The sequence below is a fragment of the Schistocerca nitens genome, chromosome 2, assembly GCF_023898315.1.
Source record: "Schistocerca nitens isolate TAMUIC-IGC-003100 chromosome 2, iqSchNite1.1, whole genome shotgun sequence".
NCBI lineage: Eukaryota > Metazoa > Arthropoda > Insecta > Orthoptera > Acrididae > Schistocerca > Schistocerca nitens.
This window is the reverse complement of record NC_064615.1, coordinates 969958890-969986602: the sequence shown is the minus strand read 5'-3', so window position 1 is coordinate 969986602 and position 27713 is coordinate 969958890. Positions and strand designations below refer to the sequence as shown.

At 37.0% G+C, this 27713-nt stretch overlaps 1 protein-coding gene across 1 annotated transcript in view; it reads left to right on the top strand.

Moving 5' to 3' along the window:
- LOC126235479 (diacylglycerol kinase eta) overlaps nt 1–24301 on the top strand; it is a 557124-nt gene extending 532823 nt beyond the window's left edge. The window contains exons 24-25 of the mRNA XM_049944200.1: nt 770–895; nt 21452–24301. Of these exons, the coding sequence (XP_049800157.1) occupies nt 770–895; nt 21452–21733 (408 nt within the window). The 3' untranslated portion in view covers nt 21734–24301. The remainder of the gene's footprint in view (nt 1–769; nt 896–21451) is intronic.
- The last annotated feature ends 3412 nt before the right edge of the window (nt 24302–27713 follow it).

The window sequence follows — 27713 nt, the reverse complement described above, 5'->3', positions numbered from 1 at the left end:
TATGTCAGTAAAGGAATTTGAGAACTTCTATGGAACATCTTAATTTAGGCCTTTTACATATCTAGCTGGTTTATATTTTCAACAAAACTAAAAGGTAGAGAATGTTGCAGCATAATTCTTCACTTTGAAGTGCAGTGTTTACTATAATGATACATGCTGGCAGATAAAAATGATGGTTTTTTGTTTTTGTCCGGATTTCAACCTGATCTCTTGCCTTTTAAAGGCTTCTGTGGAGTTTGGAACAGTAGGAAAAACTGGTCTATTTGGGAAGATCATTAGTCTCAAAAGTCACTTATGAGACTTGGTGTAGTATTTTCAGTGTTGCTGCATAGTGGAAGACAAAAGTTTTTTTCTTAAAATGACTGACTTTATAGTTAAACTATTCTCCACTGTACACTTCCTTCCCGGAGTACAAGTCCAACAAGACATGCAGGAGATGTTCTATGGAGTTCAGAAAAGTAGGAAAGAGGTTCTGGCACACCGAAGTTTCAAGTCAGGCTATGAATAATTTTCAGGTGACACAATGCAGAAGCCAACAAATTGAGCACCTCACTGACTTTTCATCTTTTAGGAAGGTCCATTGCAGTCTCCATTCAGTTGCAGAGCAAACAATTCATTGTGTTGTTATTCACACCGCTGTTTTACAACATAGACTGTAATCGTAGAAATGAATCACATAAAAGCAAGTAATTCAATTTGATTTAATGCTGTACCTAGTAAACAGTTTCCATGGCATAATTCACATTACTTATTAAAATAAAATTTTTAGAGAATCCGAGAGGACCTTGAAGGAAAGTTAAGTGCTGCCTTGGGAAGCCTTGAGATGGAGCTGAGGCGCTGTGTTACATATGATAGCGCTGGCCTTGTACATTTCCAACCACTTGTTGATGACCAGGTAAGTCACTTTCCACTTTTTAACGTGTATTCAAATTGTGAGAAGTTAAAAAAATACAAACAAAATAGTACATATAAAATTTTCAGAGTCTTTCACAATAATGGCAAGTCCCATAAAGTTAAATTTCACAGCTATAAATGTAAGTGTGATAAAAAATTAATTTGCTTTCACATTTTTAATGGTACTAGTGCCTTGCCCTGGCTTTGCACATGTCAATGACAAGACAATTTATCTGGCAGAGCGGTAATTTTGTTTACGGGCCACTGTGTATAGCAGTGATTAAAATTCAGAGAAATGTATTATGTAAATGAAGATCATCAATTTCATACATCTTAAAATGATTTAAGCAATGCAGGCCAGGAAAGTGTGCATAAGACACAAATTTTACTTGCTCCGTATTTAATTGGCATTTGGAGTGACATCTTGTGACAGTTATGGAATCTGTGAGCTAACATGCTGACTGGTCTGCCCAACTGCAGTGCTAGTTTGACACGAGCTACGGCCACTCGCTGGCCACTCGACTGCAGTGTCAGTATAGTGCAGTCGGCTCAATAGCAACAGAGCTCAACACCAGATACAGTCACTTGCTGGACACCCGACTCCTGTGTCAGCCATCTGCAAGCTATATTTTCTGTGTGACCTTTTCCTGGTTTTTGAAACATAACATCACTACAAAGTGCCATCTGCCATGAATATTGGTATGAAGCACCCTTTGCTATGCTAGATTGGTATGAAGAAACCTCTGCCATGCAACATCAGTACAAAGTAACATTGTCAAAAAAGCATTCTCTGCCACACACAACAGTATGGTGCACCCTTCACATTACAACATTGTTATGAAGCACACCCTGCCACAAAACATCAGTATGAAGCACCCTCTGCCATGCAAGATTGGTACGAAGCATGCTATGCAACATCAATCTGCCATGTACAATATTGGTATGAAGCATCCTCCACAATGAAGCATCATAACAAAGAACCATATGTAAGTAACAGTGGTATGAGCACCCTCTATAGTCAATGGAGCACCTCTGTTCTGCAAAATTGGTAAGAAGCTCCCTCTGCCACACAGGATTGGCACGGAGCACCCTCACCACATAACACTGGTGCAAAGCACCCTTCATCATGTAAGATTGCTACAAAGCACTCTTTGCCACATAACTTTGGTACATTGGTATAAAGCAGCCTCTGCCAGGTAACCTCAATATGATGCACCCTTTGCCTTGCAACATTGGTACAAAGCACCCTCTGCCATATGACAATAATACATACAGATGATTCAAAGCAGTTCTGGCATTCTCCAGTAGATCCCAATGGCATCGTTTTCGCAGAAGCTGGAGACTTTAATTCATCATACTTCAGTCAGTTTGTGCGAAATATTTATAAATTACATCAGGCCTGGCAAAGCTTGGTTCACAGGCATTCCCCTCCTGTGAGTACTTCTCCCCCCATTTGTCTTGTGCGATACTGTCATGGTCCCATCACTGCCACAACGGCCAACTGCAGTGATGACTGTCAATCTTCACGGACAATAGACTCTACCTACTTCCTGTATGTAATGTCATGAGACATAAACTATTAAAAGTTTGATTTTTGTTTAGCTTCACTTAGCTTTATCTTGAAAAATTCAGCAAATCGATTTCAGCTTATGTTGTAGCGAAATGAAGATGATGTTCCAGCCACTCATTGATCACTCCACTATGCTGAGCACATTTAGTGTAATTCCTTGAAAGAAATATGCATTCATAATTTGTGAGTCAGAAATAAATAAATAAATAAAATAAAATAAAATGTTTTAAGAGCAAGATCAGTTAGTGTTGGTCACCAATCTTGTGCTTATGACTTCAAAAATTGCAGCATCACTTTCCATTCTGGGTAACATTAATGAATCATTTTGTGAACTGCACACTTCTAATTGAAAATCATTTCCAACACTTCAAAGACTAATTTTCATTGGATTATTAAAGAAAATGATATCCCACACTAGAGATTTAGTATATTTTAAATGACTATGAAACTCTTGGAGATTTCATCAATAATGGAAGTAAATCTTGAAAATTTTACTTCCTTGTGGTCTTGTTTCAGTTCATAACACCTCGGGAAATGACAGTCATTTTCCATATTTAGTTGCAATTCAAACAATGCACTTTTACACCAGAATCAGTTAATATCTACAAAGATATCAGAAATAGTGTATTCTGTTCCTTTTGAATTTAAATTCAAACTATTTTGTGTTGGTAACATCTGTTAGAAATGACAATTCTGATAAAAAAAGTGAATCCTTCAGTTTACTTTCAAATACCATAGTATCTGATTATATATCTTCTTTGACAAGTTCTTTTCTAAAGTAAAAAAAAATGGTGGGGGAATTGGGGGGGGGGGGGGGGGGTTGGCTAAAGATTTTGTTGCACTCAGCCAATGAAGTCGGAGATCAAGAATTATATTTCCATATTTCACAACAGCTTCTTCCAGAAATTGTTTAGATTTTTGTTGAGATAGTAATTGATTTCCATCACATATTATGTTCTTAATTTTTGTAAATTTTTCACTGTGGGCAGCATTCAGACCCTTTTCTCACACAGTGATTCCTGAAACATAATGCACTTAAAATTTGAACAATTTTTTCAGTTTTTTCTTAATTGACCAATGAAGACATATGCATTACTGGCCATAGCTGGTACACCATTGATACAAATTGCAGGGCATTTTTGAAAACCACATGGTTTGTTAATGGCGTTAAAAAATATCCAAGCCTGTTTCTCCAAGCAATGGAATTAAAGCAAATATGTCTTCATGTAGTGCAGACAAATAAGCAAACCATAGGTGAGGCTGTAATGAGACCATGTGAGTGGGGCTGGAGGGGAAAGCACCTGCTGGAGGTGAATGGCTCATGAGCCATGCTTTGCCAGGCCTGATTATGTAACCCTACCTTGTGAATCAGCCTGTCTATTAGTGAAAACTGTATCAAAATTCCTATACAGAAAAAACCGCAGTGGAGGACTTTCTTTTATTTATTTATAGAAGAGCATGACACCTCAAGCCTTTGGATATTGGACTTAAATGTTATAAACTATAATTATTTATTATGGATATATTTTCCTCTTTGAAATGGCACTCCAGATTTCTTTCAGAACAGTTAATTGTGTTTTGCAGACAGAAACACATTGATAAATTTTCATGGCTACTTTAAATTTGTTTCATTAGTTCTTCTTCTTCTAGTGGTCCTCACTCCAAATACTACAGTGGTGCAGCTCTTCACATTAGCCTATCCTGAGAAGGTCTTTTCATCTCTGCATAACTACTGCAGCCTACATCCATTTTTGTATTGTAGTCAAACTGTGGTCTCACTCTACAATTTTTATCCTCTACACTTCCCTTCATTACCAAATAACCACTCCCTGATATTTCAGGATGTATCGTATCAAATAATCCATTATTTTGGTCATGTTGTGGCAAAAATTTATTTTCTCCTTGATTTGATGCAGTACTTGGTTATTAGTTACGTGATCTACCCATGTAATCTTCAGCATTCTCTTGCAGCACAGTATTTCAACATTTTCTATTCTCTTCTTGACTGAACTGTTTGATATCCATGTTTCTCTTGTAAAAAGCTACACTCCAGACAAATGCCTTCAAAAAAGGCTCCATAACATTTAAGTTTATGTTCAGTGTTAACAAAATTTTTGTTTTTCAGAAGAACTCATTGGTTTTGCCTCTTCAGATTTTATCACCTTTTCTTTTAAATTCTGCCCATCATCAATTACTTTGTTTCCCAAACAGCAAAACTTATTTAATATCTTTAGTGTCTCATTTCTAAATATAATTCCCTCAGCATTGCCTGACATAATTTGACTAAACTCCATGAATAACTCAGTTTAATATTATTACTCAAGTTATTGTATGTCATTCATTCTAGCATTTAATGATCTTCTACTGCTTTATAAATAGGCTGCACCTGTATTTACTGCAACTTATCATGTGTAGTGAACCACTGTAGCTGCGTTACATTTCAGTCAGAAAATCAATAACAAAATTTATTTATTACAGTTTTCTTTTCCCTCATTGAAACAGGAATGACTTTTTCTCTAGCAGATGGAGTAGATTGAGCTTTTCTTTGTTTTTCATTGAACTGCTCTGTAACTGTCATCAGAAGTGATTTCTGTAGCTTCCACCCAATGTCTCTGGAGTTCATTTACTGATGCTCTATATTGAGAACCCATCAATTAGCAACTAAAATTTGGAAAGAGGTTCTTCATTGGGTTTTCCCTCCCTTACACAGAGACCCTACATGTAACATAAAAATGGAAAACTAAATTATTAACAAAATGTTTGTACGCAAACCTTCAGTCCACCATAATTTTAGAATGTCTCCACACAAAATCTTTTACAAAGAAACCAAAGAAAGTGCACAAGAACAAAAAAATGTGGAAGTAAGTGAAAGATGTACCCAGGGTGTATACGACGCGGGACAACCGCGAGATTTAGGAAAAACCCGGGAATTTTTTAGAATTCAGGGAATTTCTCATTGTTTTAGTTTGCCTTTAAATTTTTGTATCTTTGGCTGGTAATAAACAATACTCTGAGAGAGAATATTACTGTATCTCGCTACAGCAGAATAATACTGCACCAATAAAACACGAATGAGAGAAAAAAAAAAAAAATGAAAATAAAACTTAAGTTGCAAGGGAAATGCACCATATACAAGAACGAAACACAGTGCTCATACAAGCGTCTGCCAACAGCAAAATGTGTCAAAGGCTTTAGGAAAACTATGCAATGCTTCATAACAACAAATTGCTGCCGATGAGCATGACGTCACAACTGTTTACATTAGATTCGTTTGAACGGTTGCAAGTGAGCTTATGCGCATGTGCAGTTGAGTCGCATATGAGTAGTACCTTCTCCCACTTCTGGCTACAGGAGTATGGCAGTTAGCTGTATAAGCAGTAGCAGCAAGCAGCCAGATGCTATCCGGAAAAATTTTACTGATGCGCCTAAGCTGCCAGATCCACATATGCAGCAACAGGCCCCGAACTAGGGGGCAGGGACAAACCAGGATATCTGCCCCGGGTGGCAGTTTCAGGGGGGGGGGGGGGGGCTCAAATTCAGAAGCTAGAGAGTATGAATGAAATGTGAAACTATTTCCTAAAATCAAACCTTTTGCTTGAAGTAGGCCTAATAGGCATTTGATATTGATACTTCGTTTATTATATTCTGTTGTGGTATAAAAATGACAATTTGTGCCAAAACAGTCTCTTTTATTTGGGGTGTGTAACAATTGCTGCAATATTAGGCCAGCCTACTTCATTTTATCTAGCAGACAGTGACAAAATACACGTAAACAGATCAAGAAACCACACCAGTCTTGGGTACTATTTGTATTAACAGCTTTTCTAGTATTAGACAACAACATTTCGTTTTTTCATGTAGGAAAATGTTGACGAACTTTGACGAGGTAATAGATTCTTTTCCAGAAAGGAAAGTACGCCATATAAAGCTGTGGCAAGATTAGAGAGAAAAAAAATCAAGGACTTAAGGATTAAAGAAATGTGTACTGTCTTGCTTGTCTCATGTCTTTACTTGTTTTATGTATCCTATATTTAATTTTATGTCACACAAAACAGCAAGTTAATAGCTAATAGGCAGTAAAGACTGCAAATTTTCTGAAGAGTTCTTGTTCTGCCAGTTGCAGATAATGCTATCCAGTATTAATTGTAAGATTTTTTTTAAAGAGGGGCAGGATGTCAAACCGGCCAACTGGTAGCAGGAGAGGCACCACAGGACATTTTAATTTTCACTGGCCTGAATGTAGTTTGATGGCACCCATTACAAAATATTACACATTTGAATTCCACAGAGCGAAATACAGAGACGTGCGATGGAAGAATGCTGTGTGAAGAGGTGTGGCACTGCACTTCGGCACACAGGCCAAATTACATGTCTTACGTTCCCTCAAACATATATGTTTTATCTATCAGACTCTTCAGAAAGCTGTGCGCTACAAAATGAAGATATTTTTGAAAAGTCGATTTTTTTTAATTTTTGGCGCCCTGCCTCAAACGCTGGAGGGAGGGGGAGCACTACTATCTAACATTGCCCCGGATCGGAAATATCGTAGATCGGGACCTGATGCACAGAGCAGTCTGAGATGTAGTGGGGAGGTGGTAGTCTCCATGTGACTCGTGTTTACGTTAAGTAATTTTGCTGTTTCCTCTTCGTTTATTGCTCTCACGTCAAATGAAAACAAAATGGATTTCTGTGGCCGGGAGCTTTCAAGTGAATTAAAATACACTCACTTAATTACAGAAGGCTAAAATATGTTATTAGTTTCAGATTTTATTTTGTTTCCACCTTTCTAACAGTCAAGCGTTAATCGCCTTGCAGAACAATGAAGTTATTTTTGTCGGAAAGTAACATGCAGTGTTTGGTGGAATTTGAATATATACTTTCGTAATACGAAAATATGCAGTGTACATGTTGCAGCACATCAGACATCTTTCCAAAACGTGTTTTTCCCCTGAGTTTCATTTTCTAAACTGCCGGGAAATTCTACGCCGGTGTATAAAACCACAACCATTGAAAGGACTGATAAGTTTTACAGTTCTGAGAAAAAGTATACTGTTGCTTAACACGGAAAAAGTGTATTTTCATCTGGGAGAAAATGTATTTTTAACCGGGAAATCCGGGAAAAATCCGGGAATTAATTTTCCCCGCCCAAGTATACACCCTGTGTACCTTTTACTCAAGTACAATCGATCAGCATGTGCATATTTTGCAAGACACTCTGAACCTCATGTATGGACATTATGATGGCTCTGTTTGCTTGCTACCATTCTTGTCTTTTAATATGTAAATGAGGGCACTCTGATCCCCATGTATAAACCTTATGATGGATCAGTTTGCCAGCGACATGAAAAGTTGACTCATAAGAAACAAATCTTTTCCCAAATGTCATTTTTTGCATCAGCCATGGGCTGCATATCAGCTGCTAAATATTCACAGTGAGTTTTGCCCATTAGCTTTAGTGGCTGAAACAACTGTGGGGGAGAAAAAAGGTCTTTGATAGTCTGGGCAGGTAGTAAGACTGGATTTGTGCTAGTAGTGACAGCTCATACTTGGGTCTTAGGAAATTTTACCATTGTAGCTGGCCTCTTATAAAATCTCCTGGGCCAGCTGTAGTGTTTGTGTTCCTACAACATACCAACTGTTACCTGACTGAGTATGAAATTGGCCACTTGTTGTGTGGAGTCATGTAGGGTTTGTTTGTGTCTTTTTGTGTCCAACTTCCCTGCTTCAAGCCAAATAGTTGGCTTTATGAATACAGCTGGCTGCGCCTGTCAGGTTTGCTGTAGTACAGGAGTTCACCTAAATAGTGTTGTTTGTGTGCTTAAATTAAGCCTTCCATAGGTGATTCAATTGCCTCTAAGGAAAAATGTTTTTGGCTGCTTATGCTTCCACCTGTGGTTATGATTGGAGTTCCCAGATTCAGGATGGAGAGGTTTTCGAGTGTCTTGGGTCATTGTACAGTCATGAGGTGAGTCTGTTAAATAACTCTAAGAGTACTGAGTCAGAATTTATTATATAAATCCGCAGTGTGTATGTATATTGGAGCTTTGCTTACGATCCATTACACATTGTTCTGTATGAACTACAGACAGCACAGATATGTTGGAGCTGCGTAACCCCAGACTGGAGCAGCATATGTCATTAGAGGTGTAATAAGTGTCGTGTTCATGGACCAAGACACCCTCATACGCAGTGTGCTGTGCCTGTTAACCACAGGGTACAGTTGTTTGAGCCTTGAACCTTTCTATGTGGTCCCCCCATGTTAGTTTCCAATCCATCCAGACACTGCAGTATCTGACTTTTTCACTGAAACATATTGGAAATGTGCATAGAGTCATTTGTCTACAGTGTTGATGTTTGGGAGTTGTTTTGGTTTGCATATAAGCAGAACAGCCGTGCCCTTGTTGACATTTACCTTCATGTGTTGTCTCTTCAAGCAAGGCTCAACAGTTCTGAATGCTGTTTGTATTTGTGAGTCAATGTTGGATGGTTTCCAATCTTGCACTAGGATGGCAGTGTCATCTGCATTGATGGCAACCATCATATTGGAATATCATTAATGTGGAGGTTAAACAAGAGGGTCCCCAGGATACTCCAGTTTGCATACCATGTTGTGTTGATTGTTTGCCTCAACTGTCAGAGTTGAAACTTCTGTTAGTTACATATAAGTGTGTGAGACATAAGAGTCCATCGGGGTAACCAATGCCACTGAGTTTATGATTGAGGCTGTTGTGCCAGAGATGATTGAAGAACACAGCCCTCGTTTCTTTGCTGGGGTTGCAGCCATCTGTTATATGTTCTCCTGTATGGAGGAGTTGTTACATTGTAGGGTGGTGATTCCTGAAGGCAAACTGCTCCAGTCTCAGGGTGTCATCGTTGATGCAATGTTTAATGAGTTGTTTTAGAATCACCTTCTCAACAATCTTACTGAACAAACTCAGGATGCTGATGGGTTGGTAGTTTTGTGGGAAGGAGTGTTCTTTCCCTGGCTTTCTGAACACCAGGATCTTGGCCACCTTCCAAAAGACGATGAAGAATTGGTGTCATGGAATGGCATTCATGATGTATGTTACTATTCCATGGCTTTATCCATGAACTCGTTGAGGACAGGTTTTTAAATGCCATTGGGACAAGGAGCTTTCCTAGCTGAGAAGTGCATAATAGCCCATGTGATAACTTGTAGGTGCAAAGACATAACCCCTTGTGTAAGATTTTGGGCCGTGTTGATCGTGGCATATCCAACCCTCTCGCCACAGTATGCACTTATTTTGCCAGACTCCTTGCAAATACCTGCCATAATTTGTGTAGATTGGTGTCTTAAACAGATGGGCAATGTGCCCTTTGTTTATGGAGAATGCTGCTTGTTTCCATAAATGACATGTGCTGAACCTGAATAGTTGGTTTGGTGGTTGATCATTTCCATATTGTGTTCAAAAATTTCACCGTACCTGGGTATCAGATTTTGTTTCTAAGATTATGCTATATACTGAACTTGCTCCTATTGTTCCACATTTTTCATCTAATCTGCAAAAACTGTGAAATAAAATAAAAAACTTTTGTTATCCTGTAACATGTTGAAATCTAGTTGCTCTTATCTAATACAGTTTTCAGGTTATCAAAGACTAAAGGTGTAAAAATAATTTTTGGACAACATGGATATTTATTATTGTTATTGTTTACATAGTTTATACCTACATTGGGGCACTTGAATTAGTCCAAATTCACTATAGTCTTTGGATTATTAGCTAGACATGCTTCTTATGGATTCCTCTTCTGTTCCCAATACTTTTGCATTTTTTTCAATACAACTGTTTTTCCTTCATCAGCAATGCAGAGTTGACCTCATTCATATGGTTTTAATTGTGAATCTCATACCACTGCAGAATAGAATCCTCTTCTCTCATCTGCCTTTGATGTGTTGCAATGTTCTATTTCATACTTCTAAATAATGGTGAACTTCTTTCAGCCAATCATTCTTGGTTTTATTTTTCCTGACGTAGATGAATAGTTGTTAAAACAATGCACTGATAGATTGCTACTAATGACATATAATGGGTGTTGAGCAGCAGACAGGCACATTGCATGTAGGCTGTTGGATATCTTCAAGATATTTTAGGATCACTAAGTAGATTGTATATAGAGGTTACTTATCTTTGATAATAAGGCTTTCATTTTACTCATTGTGCTAACTGTTATAACTGGTGTGTTATGTATTCTCTTTGAATGCAGTGCACGAAAGATGGATTCCTCCCAAGCTGTAACAGTATCCAGTCATAAAGATCATTTCTTTACTAAATACAAGTTAGTCTTATAATCTTTTTACAACTTGTAGACAGAAGGAAGATCACACATTGCGCAAGAGTGGCAGCCTCAGTGGGTACTAAATTATAGCCGTTATTTGTATTTCAAAGTTAATCTAAAAATTCCCCAAACAGGGATAGTTCCGAAATGCAGGCTTTTTGAGCAGTTCCACTTCCCATTGATACCTTCAGTCCTCAAATTACTGATAATACAATGGAACATAGAATCATGGACATCAAAAATAATACATCAAAATTACCTTTAACATGTACGTGAGTTTTATTCTCATACATCTGAAACACTTTTCTCTACTATTGATCATAAATTAATCTTCAGTCTGATCCACAGTTCAGACCATAGGTTCACAATTACTAAATTGCTCCAATGGCATCTCTTAACAATACAAGTCATCTATCCAGACATACTCTCCCAACAAGAACCTCCACAAAGAATAATCCCCCCCCCCCGAAGCTTCCAGGAGTAAACAGCTTTGTCATGGTCCATAGAACATCTGTGTTATTGTTTCTCACTGACGGTGGCCTTGAAACACTACAAATTATTCAAATACTACATACTCTTCACAAGATGTACTACACAAGCCCCCTGTGGGAGCAGCATCTTAAGCCATTAATATTGCTATTATTGCTCTATTGTGGTGAACTTCCTGACTCTTATGAAAAGGTAAAATTATTCAGGTTTCATATAAATTTGCAGAATATCTGCTGCAAATATTGTGATTGTTCATAGAGTTGAAATTCGTGAGACTATTCACTCATTGAAATAAAATCATAAAATTGACGGCATAAGATGGCATGAGCAGTGTGTTACTCCACCATTACTACTTGGTAGCTGTTATAGATGTGCTACTCAAAAAGTTCTAAGATTGACATATTTAGGCAACTAGCACTTTTTACTTCATTATTAGCAGCTAGTGCAACTCTGATTCTATTTATTGATAGCTTCCCTATTCAGGTCAAGTCTCCGTGGGAAACTTTGGAAAACTGGGAGCGAAGCTGGATCAACCTTGGTTTACTGTCAAGAATATACATATATAAATAGTTGTTCTTTGTAATTAGAAACTGAATCTTCAAAAATATTGCAAGCAATGCATGTGAAATTTTGACTAGCACAAGTATTCATATTTTACATTGACAAGTCAGTTTGGTATACGATGTTAAAGTTTGTTGATGTGAGTTGAGAATAATATTTGAACAAAAATAAAGACTCTTAATTGATTCTTATGAGGTCAGCATGATGTTCACATGAAGCCAAAGATTAGCTGGAGATGGACTTGAGGTGTGTGCCGTTGAAGCCCCTTTTCAGTCAGCCAGGATGTGGGTTGGAGAGCAACATGGCTGATCACAGGAACAAGCTTGATCCACAGGATAGTAAAGCAATTGGCATTGGACCCTCAAAACACCATGCTCACACCAATGGTGTGTGAATGTGAAACATAGTAAAAAATTAATGAGTGAAGTTCCATTGGTTCAAAAACCTGGAACGCATGGGATTAGTACACATTTAATTACCTTGTCAGAGAAACTCTGTTTGCTGTAGTTTCTGATCTGTACTGAATTTGTTGGATTTGGAAGAGCTGTAGTACAAATTAGACTAATTCTTAATAGAACAATCTTTTTGGTTTGTTCTAATCTATCACTTCACTCTTACTGGCGAACTGTTTCATGCCTGTGTAGCACAGTCACAAAGTGTCCTCATTTACATTCACGAGATGAAATCAGAACAGTAGAGGCACTTGCCTTGCAATACAGAAGGAACAATACTGTCTGCATGTGCCATTTGTGGAGCTGCATTCCTGAGCAAACTGCTGGAACTCTTTTATTCCATTCATGCACCCCATAAAGGTTACACTTCACGTGACACTGGACTCGAGTGTATTCATGAGTGTGTACATGTTTTTACACATCTCAACCCAACAACATTGTCTATGGAAGTTTGTTGTTTGGCATCATGTGGTGAATCTGTTTCTCGTGGACCTCACAGATTGAGAAATTCCATAAGTCATAATTTTAGAATAACTGAAAACTTAGAGCAAGGTGCTCAATATATCATAGACCACCCCCAGACTGATAATGGAAACCCAGTATATGGCTCTGGAAAGGGATCTGAAAAAATGCAGGACTCTAAAATACAAGCTAGACCAACTGTAAAATGTTAATTATTTTTCAAATGTCCTCCAAATTGGATTGACTCAATTCTTTGCTAGTCTTGTTGATAGCAAGGGAAAAGTGATCTGTAATTTGCCAAGTTAGAATTGTTCCATCTATATAGATATCCAACTTGCTTGAATTGTATTGTGATAATAACTTCAATAGCAAGCAAAATCTTAACAATGTGAAGACCCATTGTGAATATTTTCAGAAAATAACTGATGAAAATTGTGAAATAAAACAAAAGCTCCAGGATTTTTCACAGGATAACACGTATCAACTACAAACTTCATTAGTTCAACAAATCATACATAAATGCATGTAATATCATGTAGAAAAGTCTAAGAAACTCTTGAGCCATGTATCACATATAACAAATCCTTAGTTAAAAAATTATGAAATTGATGTTGTGGTTCACAACAATGTACTCTACTTTCATCAAAAATAATACTTCTTTAAGTCTTGATGTGATATTCTAATTCTATGACTGTCTGGATACCCTAGTAAATAAACACTGGGACTTGGAATTCCTATAATCTCAAAAGGTCTAGTGAACAGCAAATGTCACTTCTTGTTTTTCTTGTTCAAGAGCAGTGTGTGTGGATGGGTTTTCAGTAGCACTTCCTCACCCATTTGAAATCTTTATATCCTAACTAATCTTTTGTCACAATCATATTTTGTTTTGATTGCTTGGTTGACGGCTTCATGTTATGACCTTGGGATGGTGTGGAAACTATGGCAAGGAAGTTTTTTGTGGAAATACTTACAGATAACATTTATATCCTCATATTATTCAAAGCTTTTTTTAAACACTTGTAAATATTGTGTCAAGAGATCAAAAAACTGTCACTGTTGTTTGTTGGCAAGGTTCTCTGGTTCTGATATCTGTTACCATACATGTGCTGCCACCCCAGGTAGTGCTATAGAATGCACCAGAAATGTTCACGTCCTGTGATATTGTCTGACAATAAAGTCAATCCAGAAACCTTGGCAGGGTCATCTGTGGCTATCATCCTTCCACAGCAACTTAGCCTGAGTTCTGGCTCCATCAACCTTGAATAATTCTCATGAATAAATTCAGGGTCTGGAATACAGCTTTCAATTAATCCTTCAACCATGTAAAAGCTGCATTAAGTCACTGCATTTTGTAGCCAAACTGTCATCTTTTGATCACATGCCTATTGCTCCAACAATTTTGCAGCTGTGCACTGGAAAGACTGGCAACCCAAACATCTTATTAAAAAAGCTTGCTGAGAACACAGCAACTAATGTCTCTGTGTCCAAAATAGTTGTGACTGGAATATCATCAACCATGGCCCTAACTGCAGATTATGGAACTCATGGATATTCCTGGTTGCATTTGTTCACATCTGCACAGTGTTCCTCTGTCACATTGGCTCCGCCATCATACCAGAAGAACTGCATAGTTTTGTCACAGCCCCTATCCCATGTTATGACTGATTTTCTGGGGCTTGATGTGGTTGGAGTTAGTTTACTGGAAGCTGTTTGACACCACAATTGCTATCATCAGCTACTTCTGTTATTAAGGAGGTAGGCTGTGTGGAGAACACACTGATTGGTTTTATGGCACCCTATATATTAACTATGTGATATATAACATTTAAAGAAAAATAAAAGAACTTCAAATTTGCATGACAATTACATAAAATAAAACATAAGTAAAATTCTTTACATTGTTGTCCAACTTATTTCCACATTTGCTAGTAAACATAGAAAATATAAGAAAATTTCCAGGTTCACTCCTTGTGAGTCAGTTGTTTTATTCTTTAAACACATATCAAACGTCAGATGGGTAAAACTATTTTTTAAATTTATTTACAAGGCACAATGAGGCACATGCTATATGTAACTATTAGAATTGATCTGATTGAAATGTTTTTATCTTTGTATTATTTTTTTCTCTTTATTTAAACATCATGACAGGTATGTTGTTCCTCTTATTTACTGAATAGTTTGTAGAGGGCGCCAAATATCAGCAAGATGGATGGTTGGTGTGACTTGGCATTCCATTACAGATGTGGAGAGTACTAGTCTCTGTGTCACTTGACCGCGCGGTTAAAGGCGCTGCAGTCTGGAACCGCAAGACCGCTACGGTCGCAGGTTCGAATCCTGCCTCGGGCATGGATGTTTGTGATGTCCGTAGGTTAGTTAGGTTTAACTAGTTCTAAGTTCTAGGGGACTAATGACCTCAGAAGTTGAGTCCCATAGTGCTCAGAGCCATTTGAACCATTTGTGTCACTTGAAATGGATTTTACTTATATATACCATAAAACCAAGACACTGAATTGCTGTTATTAACAATGTACATGCATCTAAACTAACATACCATGGAGAAAGTTCTGTAGATTCAGTGTTATAACCAACATACTCGTACAGTATTATGCTAATGGCTGCTACATATTGACAAGACAGCAGGAGCTACTTCGTTCCCCCTGCGTCAGACCTTACACTGTTTCCTAGCAACAAGTTTTCAAACAATTCCCAGAACAGTGCATTGTCATAATGACCTGATCATTAATCAGGTTGCTGTCGGTATTCTTGTGATGGCAAAAGATCTTCACTTCTTCTAGGAGGTCGAGGAACCTGCCCTTCTCCCATTTATGCAGCAACCTCACATTAGATGTCACTTATGTTTCATTGCAACTAATTGAGCAGCCATACTCGATTTGTCTGTGGTATCTCTTCTGCCCAACGCAATGTGTTCCCCAAACCTAATTTCCAGCCTCCTTTCTATAACAGAATGCCAAGTCACACCAACCATCCATCTTGCTGACATTTGGTGCCATCTACAAACTATTCAGTAAATAAGATGAACAACATACCTGTCATGATGTTTAAATAAAGAGAAAAAATAATACAAAGATAAAAACATTTAATCAGATCAAATCTAATAGTTACATATAGCATGTTCCTCCTTGTGTCTTGTAAATAAATTTAAAAAACGGTTTTGCCCATCTGACATTAGATATGTGTTTAAAGAATAAAACAACTGACTCACAAGGAGTGAACCTGGAAATTTTCTTATATTTTCTGTGTTTACTGGCAAATGTGGAAATAAGTCAGACAGCAATGTAAAGAATTTTACTTATGTTTTATTTTATGTAATTACCATGCAAATTTGATATTTTTTATTTTCCTTTAAATGTTATATATTACGTAGTTCATATATAGGGCGCCATAAAACCAATCAGTGTGTTCTCCACACAGCCTACCTCCTTTATACAGTAGCATTCAAAGAACTGTGACTAACACACAAACAACAGGGAACTAACATGCATCAAGACTAGAAAATAGTGGTATGTAATCGAATGTATAAGCCATATAGGTTATGCCATTAGTTGTAACTTATTGTATCGCCTGACCATGTTCTTCTTGCATTTTTTAGCATTGATAATAGCTAGGCACTAGCTGAAATCTGGATTTGCCAGATAAAACTTGCAAAGAGAAAAAAAAGGATGACTGATTGCTGCAGTCTATACTTTATAAATCACGCCACAGTCACTGAGTGCACACACTCTCCTAATGGAAGGTAACCTGTGTGTTTGATTACCTGACTTTGGACAACTAGCATTCAGTTTGTGTGGTTGGTTTTCACTATGGTTGTTGCTTGTCCTAGACCCCTGCAAATAAATATCTCCATGTCCCAGTCATGATCTGATATCCTCTTGGATTAAATTGATGGAACCTGAGACTGACATGAATTCCTCTACGTTTAACTCTGGCATATGGATAGGGTTTCGTGTATATTGATAGGCAGCCTTCAGGATCTGTAGAATATCTTGATGTGAAATGGGCTTGTCACAGTAACACACCTTGATTAGATATTTTTCAAAATATCTTCACAAACTTCCAATCTTAAACAAGAAAGGTTAAGAACTGTGTACTTCCTTTTTCAATCTTTCCTGAATACCACAAGATCGGTATTTAGCAATAAATGCTTTCTCAAACTCTTCAGACATCTTTCATGAACTGATTATTTCTGTCACTCATAGGCACTGTCACCAAGAATATATCCTGTGAAATAACAATCTTCTGTGATCCCGCCCAAGATCAGGGTTTATCCACTGATAAACACTACAGGATTTACAATCTTCTTGTATGGAGAAAATATCTGAAACTGCATGTATTTGAGCATTTTCTCCTGAGTTAACATTTTCACTTACATTTTAGTTGTTGGCAACATAGCATGCACAGAATGTGACTTATTTTGTATTGGTTGGTATGTGCATATTGTCACATTGTGACCTGGGTCTTGAGGTCTGTGCTCTTTTGACATCGCGTCATTCTCGTTTGATCTCTCGCACCACCCCCTGGACTCCCATATCTCTCTATTGCCCATTTCAACTGTTTCCCCAATTTTTATGTCCACTGAGGGAAATCGTAACCTATCTGTTCCCTTGTTTCTTGCAGTTCCAGTTTCAATTCACTTGCAGTGGGGAATTTTCATTTGACATATTAACAGTAGCCTGTCTTTGTTGATTCACACATCATGTGATTTGTTCCTTCTTGGCCTTGACTCAAGCATCTGCTGAATCCTGCTGTTTATGTATGGTGAACTTTTCCCCTATTTTATCTTCATAACCAGTGGACAAGCTGGTTGCTTGTTCGAAAAGTTGTTACCATATTACTTCCAGATACCTGTCTATCCCAAATATCATTAACTTTGACTGTAAGCTGTTCTATAACAGCTGGAATTTACTCTTCAGCTTTTCATTATTCTGCCCCTTCTTCTACTAATTCTGTAACCTGAGTGGTCATTTTGATTTGTTTAGTGGTCATTCTGGTTTGTTTAGTTATCATTCCAGTTTGTTTAGTGGCCTTAATCTACACAGATACTCCACAAGCCACCATACAGTGTGTGATGGAGGGTACCCTGTACCACTGCTTGTCATTTCCTTTCCAGCTCCACTCGCAAATAAAGCAAGGGAAAAGCAACCATCTATGTGCTTCCGAATGAGCCCTAATTTATTGTATCTTGCCCAAAGTATGTTGGCAGCAGTAGAATCATTTGGCAGCCATCATCAAATGCCAGTTCTCTAAATTTTTTCAATAGTGTTCGAACCTACTGGTATCAGATCTAGTACACCCGCCTCTGAATTGTTTCAATGTCTTCCTTTAATCTGACCTGTTATGAATTCCAAACGCTCAAGAAGTACTCAAGAATAGGTTACACCAACATCCTATATGTGGTCTGCTTTACAGGTGAACCATTCTTTCCTAAAATTCTCCCAATAAACTGAAGTTGACCCTTCACCTAACCTACCACAGTTCTCACATGTTTATTCCATTTCATATTGCTTTGCAACTTTATGCCCAGATATTTAAATGGCTTGACTGTGTCAAGCAGGACACTAGAAATACTGTATCCAAACATTACAGGTTTGTTCTTCCTACTCATGTGCATTAACTTACAGTTTCCTACATTTAGAGCTAGCTGTCATTCATCACACCAACCAGAAATTTTCTCTAAATTGTCTAGTATCGTCCTACAGCCACTCAACTTCAACACCTTACCATACACTACTGCATCATCAGCAAACAACCTCAGATTGCTGCCCACCCTGTCCGCCAAGTCATCTATGTGTACAGAGAACACTTTCCTGGACACTCCTGATGATACTCTTGTCTGTGATGAACACTCACTGTCAAGGACAACATACTCAGTTCTATTACCTAAGAAGTCTTGGAGCCACTCACAAATCTGTGAACTTATTCCATATGCCTGTACCTTTGTTAACAGCCTGCAATGGGGCATCGTGTCAAATATCTTCTAGAAATCTAGAAATATGGCATCTGCTTGTTGCCCTTCATCCACAGTTCACAATAAACCATGTGAGAAAAGGGTAAGCTGAGTTTTGCAGGAGCAATGCTTTCTAAAAGTGTGCACATCACAGGTGATCAGATGGGTTGCACCCAGAATATGCTGAAGGCTGATCTGGAGGCACAGATTCTAACCATCCTAGCAAGACTAACTGAAGAAGTGAACTGTAAATGTAGACAGAATTCTTGATATGCAACTTGCTACCCTCCTGATGTGTCACCAATGGATGCTGATGTGTTAATGAGCTGTGTACTGGTTGTTCAGTGAGCAGCTACTGCACTACAGACTGAATGAATTCACCCTTACAAAAAAGCGAGATTGAACCTCTCAAACAGAAAAACACACACAACGTTTAATAAATTTACTATGAGGGAAACACAGGACAAGAGAAACACTTAATTTGCCACTCTGTAGATGTGTATCAGCCGAGAAGCCTAGCTCAGCCATTTTGTTCTGTTTGATAGTCATTATGGTTTTTTTATTGACCATTTCACTTTTATCTAGTTGCTATTTCAGCTTGTGTAGTGGTCATTTCAGTTTGTTGAGTTGTGAACAATCTTAGTTACTTCATCATTTCAGTTAAGGGATCTATAACTGGTTAGCTCACTGCTCCTGTTTCCTGTACCTCCTCAACTGATTGAAAATTTCCTAGCTCTGTAGGTACCATTTTAAACTGAGCATGAGTTCTGAAAAAAATAATTAATTAATTAATTAATTAACACTAAATCTGGTATGACTAGACACAACACACACAAATTATTGACTGAACAAAACAAATAACACACATATATATCTTATTACTTATACTATTATACAGAAGACACTGAAAAGGAAGAGCAAATGTTCTAGATCAAATGGTAATAGCACTGCACTGATAAATTAACTAGTAGGATCACTATTCTTCAACAATTTGGTAAAAGTGAGAGCTAGTAATAAAGGTTAATGCCATGTCTGACTTTGTTTCCTGCTGCTGCATTGTGAAGTTCATTTGTGATTGACCTTGGTTCAGTACTGTCTGGTGCTGTATCGTCCACTACTTGTTTATCAAAGAATGCAGCAAATATGTCACATAGTACAGCAGTTAATAATGAATACAATAACTACAATACACAGCCCTGTTGTATTGGTAGTACATATAGTGATTATTGCTCTTTGATAATAAGACTTCAGGGTGGTCTGTTGTGCTAACTGTTATCTTACATATTCTCTCTGAATGCAATTTGCAAAAGGTGTATTCTTCTCAAGCTGTAACAATATCTCATAATAATGGTCACTTCCTTACTAAATACAAGTTATTCTTGGTAGCTCATTAGAAGCTTCTAGAGGGAAGGAAGTTTACATGCTGTTAGTCCTGAAGTGCTGGTATGTTAAACGACTCCACTGTCTAGTGATTCCTTCGATCCACAAACTGCTGATAGTATAATGGAGTAGGAAAGGGGGGATCAGTGAGTGGTATCAGAAAAATTCTCCACCACACACTGTCAGGAGGTGGCTTGTGGAGTATTGGTACAGATGTGAACATCATGAGTCAGGGGTAAACGCATCATCACAGTCCATAAAACATGTGTATCATTGTTTCTCATCAGCATCTTGCACACACTGGCAATTATTTAAACTCTACATACTCTCTACAAGATATACTCCACTACAGAACAAAGTTCTTCTTCAGTCAGAGAAATACACACATCCATCCACATGTTTCACACACAGACACACACACACACACACACACACACACACACACACACTTGGGCACTGTCATCTCTGCATGCTGAGCCCTGATTGTCGTGAGCAGCAATATCAGTGGGTTTGAGTAGTTGCGGTATAGAAGAAGTGTGGAATGAGGCGGGGGAGGGAGAATGGAAAAGTAGAAGTACAGAAGGGGAAAAGACTACGCATTTGCACTGGGGGAATAGAAGGCAGTGTAAGCCTAGAGTGGAGGCAGGGAAGGGGATAAGATGCAGGAGCACAAGGACTAGTTAAATTTGAGTCCAGGTGGTTTATAGGAATGAAGTTCATTCTGCAGGGAAAGTTCCCACCTGCACAGTTCAGAAAAGCTGGTGTTCCACCTGCACAGTCAGAAAAACTAGTGTTGGTAGGAAGAATGCAGATGGTTTGGACAGCGATACGATTGTTGAAGTTAAGGACGCTGTGTTGGCTGACAAACTCAGCAACTTTGAGGTCTAGTTGTTTCTTGACCACAGTTTGGCAGTGGCCATTCATATCAACAGACAGCTTATTAGATATAATGTCCACATAGAATGCTGCACAGTTGATAGTCCACATGGCTGGTTTCACAGGTGACTCTGCCCTTGGGGGGTCGGAGACACCTGTGACAGGACTACTCTAGTCCTCCTGAAATATGACACTTAATAAAGTCTAGGATTGGGGCTATCCAATGCAGGTTCTGATTTATTAGTACCCATAAAATTTATCACTGTGTACTTTCTGAATATCATTATTTGATTATATTGTAGTTCAGATTCTTGGGTCCTGTAACAAGTGTTGAACTATATTTATTGAGTCTTATTAGAAATTAAAGTAAATTAAAATGTTCTGAATGCTATTAATGAATAACAAAGGTTTCTCAAATTATTTTTTACATATGTGAACAGTGATTATTTTCTACGTTAGTTGATAATAACAGTATAAGTAATAGTAGTCTATTTTGTATTACAGAGTGCAGGTGAACGCAAGAGCCGATCACGTGGTTTGTTTCGTCTCAAGTTCCGACGGGGTAGCAGTCGAGCAGTACGAGAAGTTTCAGCATGGGGTGTTGTTGAAGTTGCAGCATGGCTTGAAGCCCTGGGTCTTGCCGAGTATGCTGAAAGTTTCACACGCAATGACATTCGAGGTCGGGAGCTCCTTGCACTTGGACGCAGAGATTTACGTGAACTTGGAGTAGTTAAAGTTGGACATGTCAAACGAATACTTGCTGCCATAAGGGATCTGAGTTCGTGATCCAAGAGCGTGTAGGTGGTAACACCTACACGATCTCTCAGTTGAACCATAAGAGGCATATGGACAAAGGACCTTCTGTGCTCAAACAAAATTACAGTGAATGTTATGATGTGTCTTTCTCTGGATGGAAGTTCAGAGTGTGGAAGCTGTCTCATTTACGCTTATTACTACTCTGTCTCTCTGTCTGTCTGTCCGTGTGTGTGTGTGTGTGTGTGTGTGTGTGTGTGTGTGTGTGTGTGTGTGTGTGCACGTGTGTGTGTGTGTGTTTACATATTTCTGTGTGCACACAGTAAATTTGTGTATGCCTTCTCTCCAGACTATTTGCAAAATGCGATGGATGGATGTGTGAATACTTGTTATGGCATTTGTGCCTTTTCTGTCAATCAGGTGCATAGATCTTCGGTTAAATACAAATAGCCTCGTGTCCCTTTGGATGTGGAACATCTGTCACTGTGGCACTGAACATTTTCAAGGAAACTTTAATTATCTTCTTTTATACTTCAAACAATGCTTTCTTGTAGAAATGTTTACATACTGAGTAATACAACGTACATATTGTTGAGAAAGAGTCAGTAATTTTTTTGCAGCAATGAGAGAGAGAAAACATTGAAACATTGTATCTTATAAGATTGGCTAAAATTATACCAATGAAGTATAAAAGATTTTACTGGTTAGATCTGAAAAATTATTTTAAAATGAGATAAGAAAGGATTTACCTCTGTGCCTAATACTTCACTTTCACTTTTTATGAGATGCTTTACATCTTCATTGAAATTTGCTTAACTACATTTTGCTAAGAATATTAACACAGTGCACTTCAATTGCAATGAAGTCAGTGTTGAATACAGGTAGTCAAAAGTTTGTACTTTTGCAGTGTGAAGAATAATACTCATCATATTTCTAATATAAGATATCGGTTATAATTGTCCAATATGTTTGATGTCTGTTGAGTGGTTATGTCAATGGGAAGCCAAGATGACATACATCATGGTAGAACAGACAAATCATACTTCAGTTTAAGAATGAAGTCTTGAACAGTGAGAGCAAAATGGTAAAAGAGTGTACTGTTCACATGGCTGCTAAGAAGGAAATGATTAGTTTGAAAGGAGAAAAAGTTATTGCATACTCAGTGTGATATATTATGTACTCTTTACTCATGGCTTTATTTCTTCTTCAGTCACATTATTTTATTTAAGCAAGATACTAGCACTACATCACATAGCCTGTTCTCTTCAACATAGGAAAACAGCAGAAGTAACATTTCAGTATCTACTAACTACCCAATTAATTTTCTTTCCTGTTGTTAATACTTTTTTCCATGGTGCCGTAAGCCCTGAATTCAACATTGTACTTTGTAACATTCCCTATGTAGTGGCTGCTGCCCTCTGAGTCCTAGTGTCTTCCATGCCTTACCAGAAAGAGAGCTATATGAAGCTCAGAATATAGAACCCATGTGATTTTTGATGTACAAATATTTGTTCCCTTATAGTGTATTGAGTTTAATTTTGTAAATATAGTTACTAAGTATTCTTTAATAAGACTCTGGTAAAGACCATTTCCTAAAGAGAGGTTGTGCATTTACTGAAATGGTAATTGTGTTCTCACTTTTTATTTTTAGAAACACTGTTAATGGTTAGTAAAAATGAATCAATATTATTGAATGAGTTGAATAATGTGTGTGATATTAGGCATAGGATTTTAGGTGCTTCATATGTCTCAATATGCAGTATCATTAAATTCATAAAAATCTTGTTTCTCATACAGCAGGGCAATTCAGTGTAATGTCCTGCTTTGTATCTTTGTACGGGTAATGTAAATGCAGTTGATTTTAATTTTGTCTGGCTTAAGTTAAGTCACTACTAAACCACATTCTGCCTGTTTCCTATAGGAGTACATCTCCAAAACAGTTTTCATAAAGACATATGTTAGATTTTTTTTTCCTTTTACTGTAAAATGATGTGTTTCTGTACTTTTAGACTGGTGTGTTAAAATGTTGCCTGATAGTTTCTTATTAGATTAGTGTTATAGAATTCCTTTTAGAAGATTTTTTAAACAAACAATAGTGAGAAAAAAGTCAGGTATAAGAAATTTGTGAGTACTTTGTGGTGTAAGCAAGGAAGCTCCACCTTGTGTAAAAGGACATAATAATATATTTAGAAAATGTATATGTAGTACATATTCCTTCTGAGCAATACTAAACTTCATTAGAAGTTTCAATAATTATTTGGAAAGCTTGTTATTATTCTTGTCTGTTGGGCGTTGCAGTAGTACAGAGTTCATAAAAATTATTTTCTACTCCAGAATTTCATTACTACTGCTGTTAAATAAGGAGATAACGTGTTATTGTTATTGGCCACATTTGTGGTCACTCTAAATCCGCTATTGCGGTTACATAATCAGTAATGGCCATAAAGTCAACACATTTTCTGAATTTTTGATGCAATTTTATGCTTCATTTTGTATTCACTTTTTAATCTCATTTACAAATGTTGTTTCCACACACTGTAAAACAGGTATTGGGGTATGTTTATACCTTGTTATTTACAGGAAAACTGCAGTTTGTTTGTATTACACAGCAAAAGATTGAATTATATGTGAAAACATTTCAGTGCTATAAATTAAAGACATAAATTTTTATTTTTGATGTTTCATTCACAAAGCATGCTGCTTATCTATTTATTCATTGACTCTGACTTTTTATTTGCTCATATCAAGTCTAAAGTAAAAATATACTGGGCAACATACACTCCTACATGCATACCAAAAAATTAAAGTAGACCAAACATTCACAGATAATTTGCTTTTCCATTTAATTGAGTTGGCATAAAATGCTTATGCTGTAATTTTAATATGTGCATTTGAATATCCGTTTACTTTGCATTACTAGTATGTAAATGTCATAATAAACCCTGGTATGAAGAATTATTTCAAGTATACATATAATCAATACATTTTTACAGTTGTTTGCATGCTTAGTACAGATTCACAGTACTGATACTACCTTCATTAACCAACAATCAGATATCGTAGCTGAAACGCTACAGATGTAATCTTAGGTTTTCAAACTCTCATATTTGTACTTGCCTACAGAGATTTGGGGAAGGAGATAGGTAAGATTGTAAGATTAAGGATAAAGAAGTTTAAACAATCACACATTACCAGAGGTTGAAAATACTGCTACAGTGGTAAAGTTCTTTTATTATCACATGACCGGTTTCGGGGTCTTATACGCCAATCTTCAGGTGTCGTAATTTGGTGCTGCAAGCCCCGAGCGCTGTAGTGGACGTGTACAAGGTGCAGTGTGCTACCTACGAGTGCAGGACATTGCATTAATTCTTGTTTTATAGATCACGAATATGACATTTCATAATGATGTGGAACATGATACAGTGAAGAGAATCTCTGCAAACAGGTACTTTTCTCTTTGATTTATTTTTCATTATGTTGTGCCGTCTACCTGGGAGAGCTTATTTAAAACTCAGTTATATCTCTTCTGTAACTTCTGAAAGGGCTGACATATCTCCGTTCAGTTAATTACTGTCTTTTAATTATTTCATATGGAATTCTTAATAAACTAAATTTACATGAGGATTTGGAGTCATTTCTTTAATCTTCTATGAATGAACTAATGCTGATAAAATATACATTTATCTCATAATGAAAATAAATTAAATATTTATGAAAGAATAATTGAACTCAGTATTCATCGTTAAATATAAAATGCCACACAGCTGCAGCATTTCCAAATTTTGTTTGAAGGAGCTGATGTCTTACTAGTTTGTGAAACAGTAAATGCATTTCAGAATGTAATAGGAATACAAATTTCTCTAGATCCTGTTTTTCTTCTCTACAGATAAATTTTTGTTTCAAGAGGAATTTAGAAATATTTTAGAGTAGTATAATAATAAATATGTTTATAAATTTTGTCCAACATATATAATCACTTAATTCACTCAGTAACAGTAGCAGTGGGGAGTATTGTGCCATCACAGCTGCCGGCAATGCATCAGTTTTCTGAACTTATGATTTATAGTAAATTTTTCAAGTCATCAAATAATGAATAACCAAATGGATTGAGGTTTAATGAATATGACTGGCATTAAGCCTCACATTGCCATGCTATATGGCTGTGCTGCATGATAATTTCCATTCCATTGTTATCACAGTCACATGAGAGACCCAGTTTGCCAGTTACTTATTAAGTAACCCACATCATTAGAATTATGCCTGAACTATGGCAAAAATTGGTGAACATTTCTTGCAAACATCAGGAGCAAAGTGGATTTCTGTTGTACTGAAGACTTGTAGAGGAATCCATTAATAATTTCAGAATTTGTTCTCTGATGGCATTCTTTACTAATAAGCACCTTTTTAGATATACTGGGTCATCAGTATTGATTTACAGTAATCATGAACAGTATTTTAACTAGTTGCTCCTTCTGTTCCTATGTCAATTGATGTGATACTCAGTGTATGTTCTCTATTTAAAACTGAGTTTATCATGAATTGTATAATTTTCCTGTCAACCATAATCAGTTAGGTCAATGCGGCAGTATTCTTTCATATTTTACTTATTGGCAGTTATCCTTTGCTCACTTTCTTGTATATGGTTTCTTTGCCACTAACGAACAAGCTGTACATGTTGTGTGACAGGGCTCTTTCACTACCATTCACTACTCACAGTGCTTATGGGTCACCACGTGTTTTTCCCATGCAAAAATCTCACACAGTTCATCTTGGTCCATCATAGTCCACCTCCATCACATTCATGTAATTGTGCACTTGCAGAAGTAACGCCAAGCACTTTCATACACTTTCCACCTTGTGACTGTGGAACAGTAATACCAGTATGTTGAATTTCATCATCATTGTGAATCATTTGCAAATTATTCTTGTACACAACATTCTCATCTAAATCTGTTTGCACATATTTAATTTTGTTGGGTGTTATGGTTCGTATGGACATATCAAATGTAAAGCATAGCACTTGTTAAAGTGCAAGTATTGTTGTTTGGTGCTATTTGAATTGTACTGAAGTACTGAGTTAGTCATCATTTACATTAATAAGTAAATAAAAGCCAGGCAAGCCTTTTAGTTTAACACCACTTCAGTGATGCAGCCATTATGCTTTTAAAAATGAAAAATACTATGTATTTCATTTATTGCCTACAGATGTTCACATGCTGAATTTGTGCACCTAGAAGCTGTAGCAGTAATTTTTACTTTGATTTGCACATACGTAGGGACATTTTCTATTCAATTTTTCATTTTCAGGCAAGTTGATTAACTTGATCGTCTTCTTCTGATATTCAGGTACTTTAACTAGAGCTTGCATGATACATCCATTAATTTTGTTGCTTGTGGGTCCTCAGCCACTATGAACTTTCTGAATAACATCTGCTGTCCAGATGAAATTCACAGACTAAGACAATAATAATTAAAATAATCTGAAACTGACATATTTTTTATGTTTTATTTATAGCATCTATTTTTAGGCAGCAAAATGGTTATCACTTTTTTTCCTCATTTCCATTGGGGAAGATCTGTGTGGAAATCTGGTCTGGCTGGCAGATTGTTGTGTACTCAGCCTCTTCAAGTTGTAGTGTCCTTCTTGTGAACTGGTCCTGCAGCACACAGAACTTCGTGTTATCTTGAGTGAGGCATACTTGGTTAGAAGCCAGGTATATGCTCCTGGGATGAGCAGTCAGTCACTCATGTACCAGTACTAAATTCTTAAATGTATAAAAGGGAACTGGAAGGTACCATTTTATTGCTATTGATTTGAATAGAATTACAAATCAGTGGAATGTTTGTCCATAGTTTCAAATATATTTATCATTTTGCAAATTTTTAATGTTCAAATAGTTAAATATTTGAAAAGATTATTCTATGCTTCTGGCACATTACTTAATTTGAAATCTATAAAAGTAACTTCTAATCAAAGACCTTTGAGTTTTATCCTGTCTACACAAATCACAAA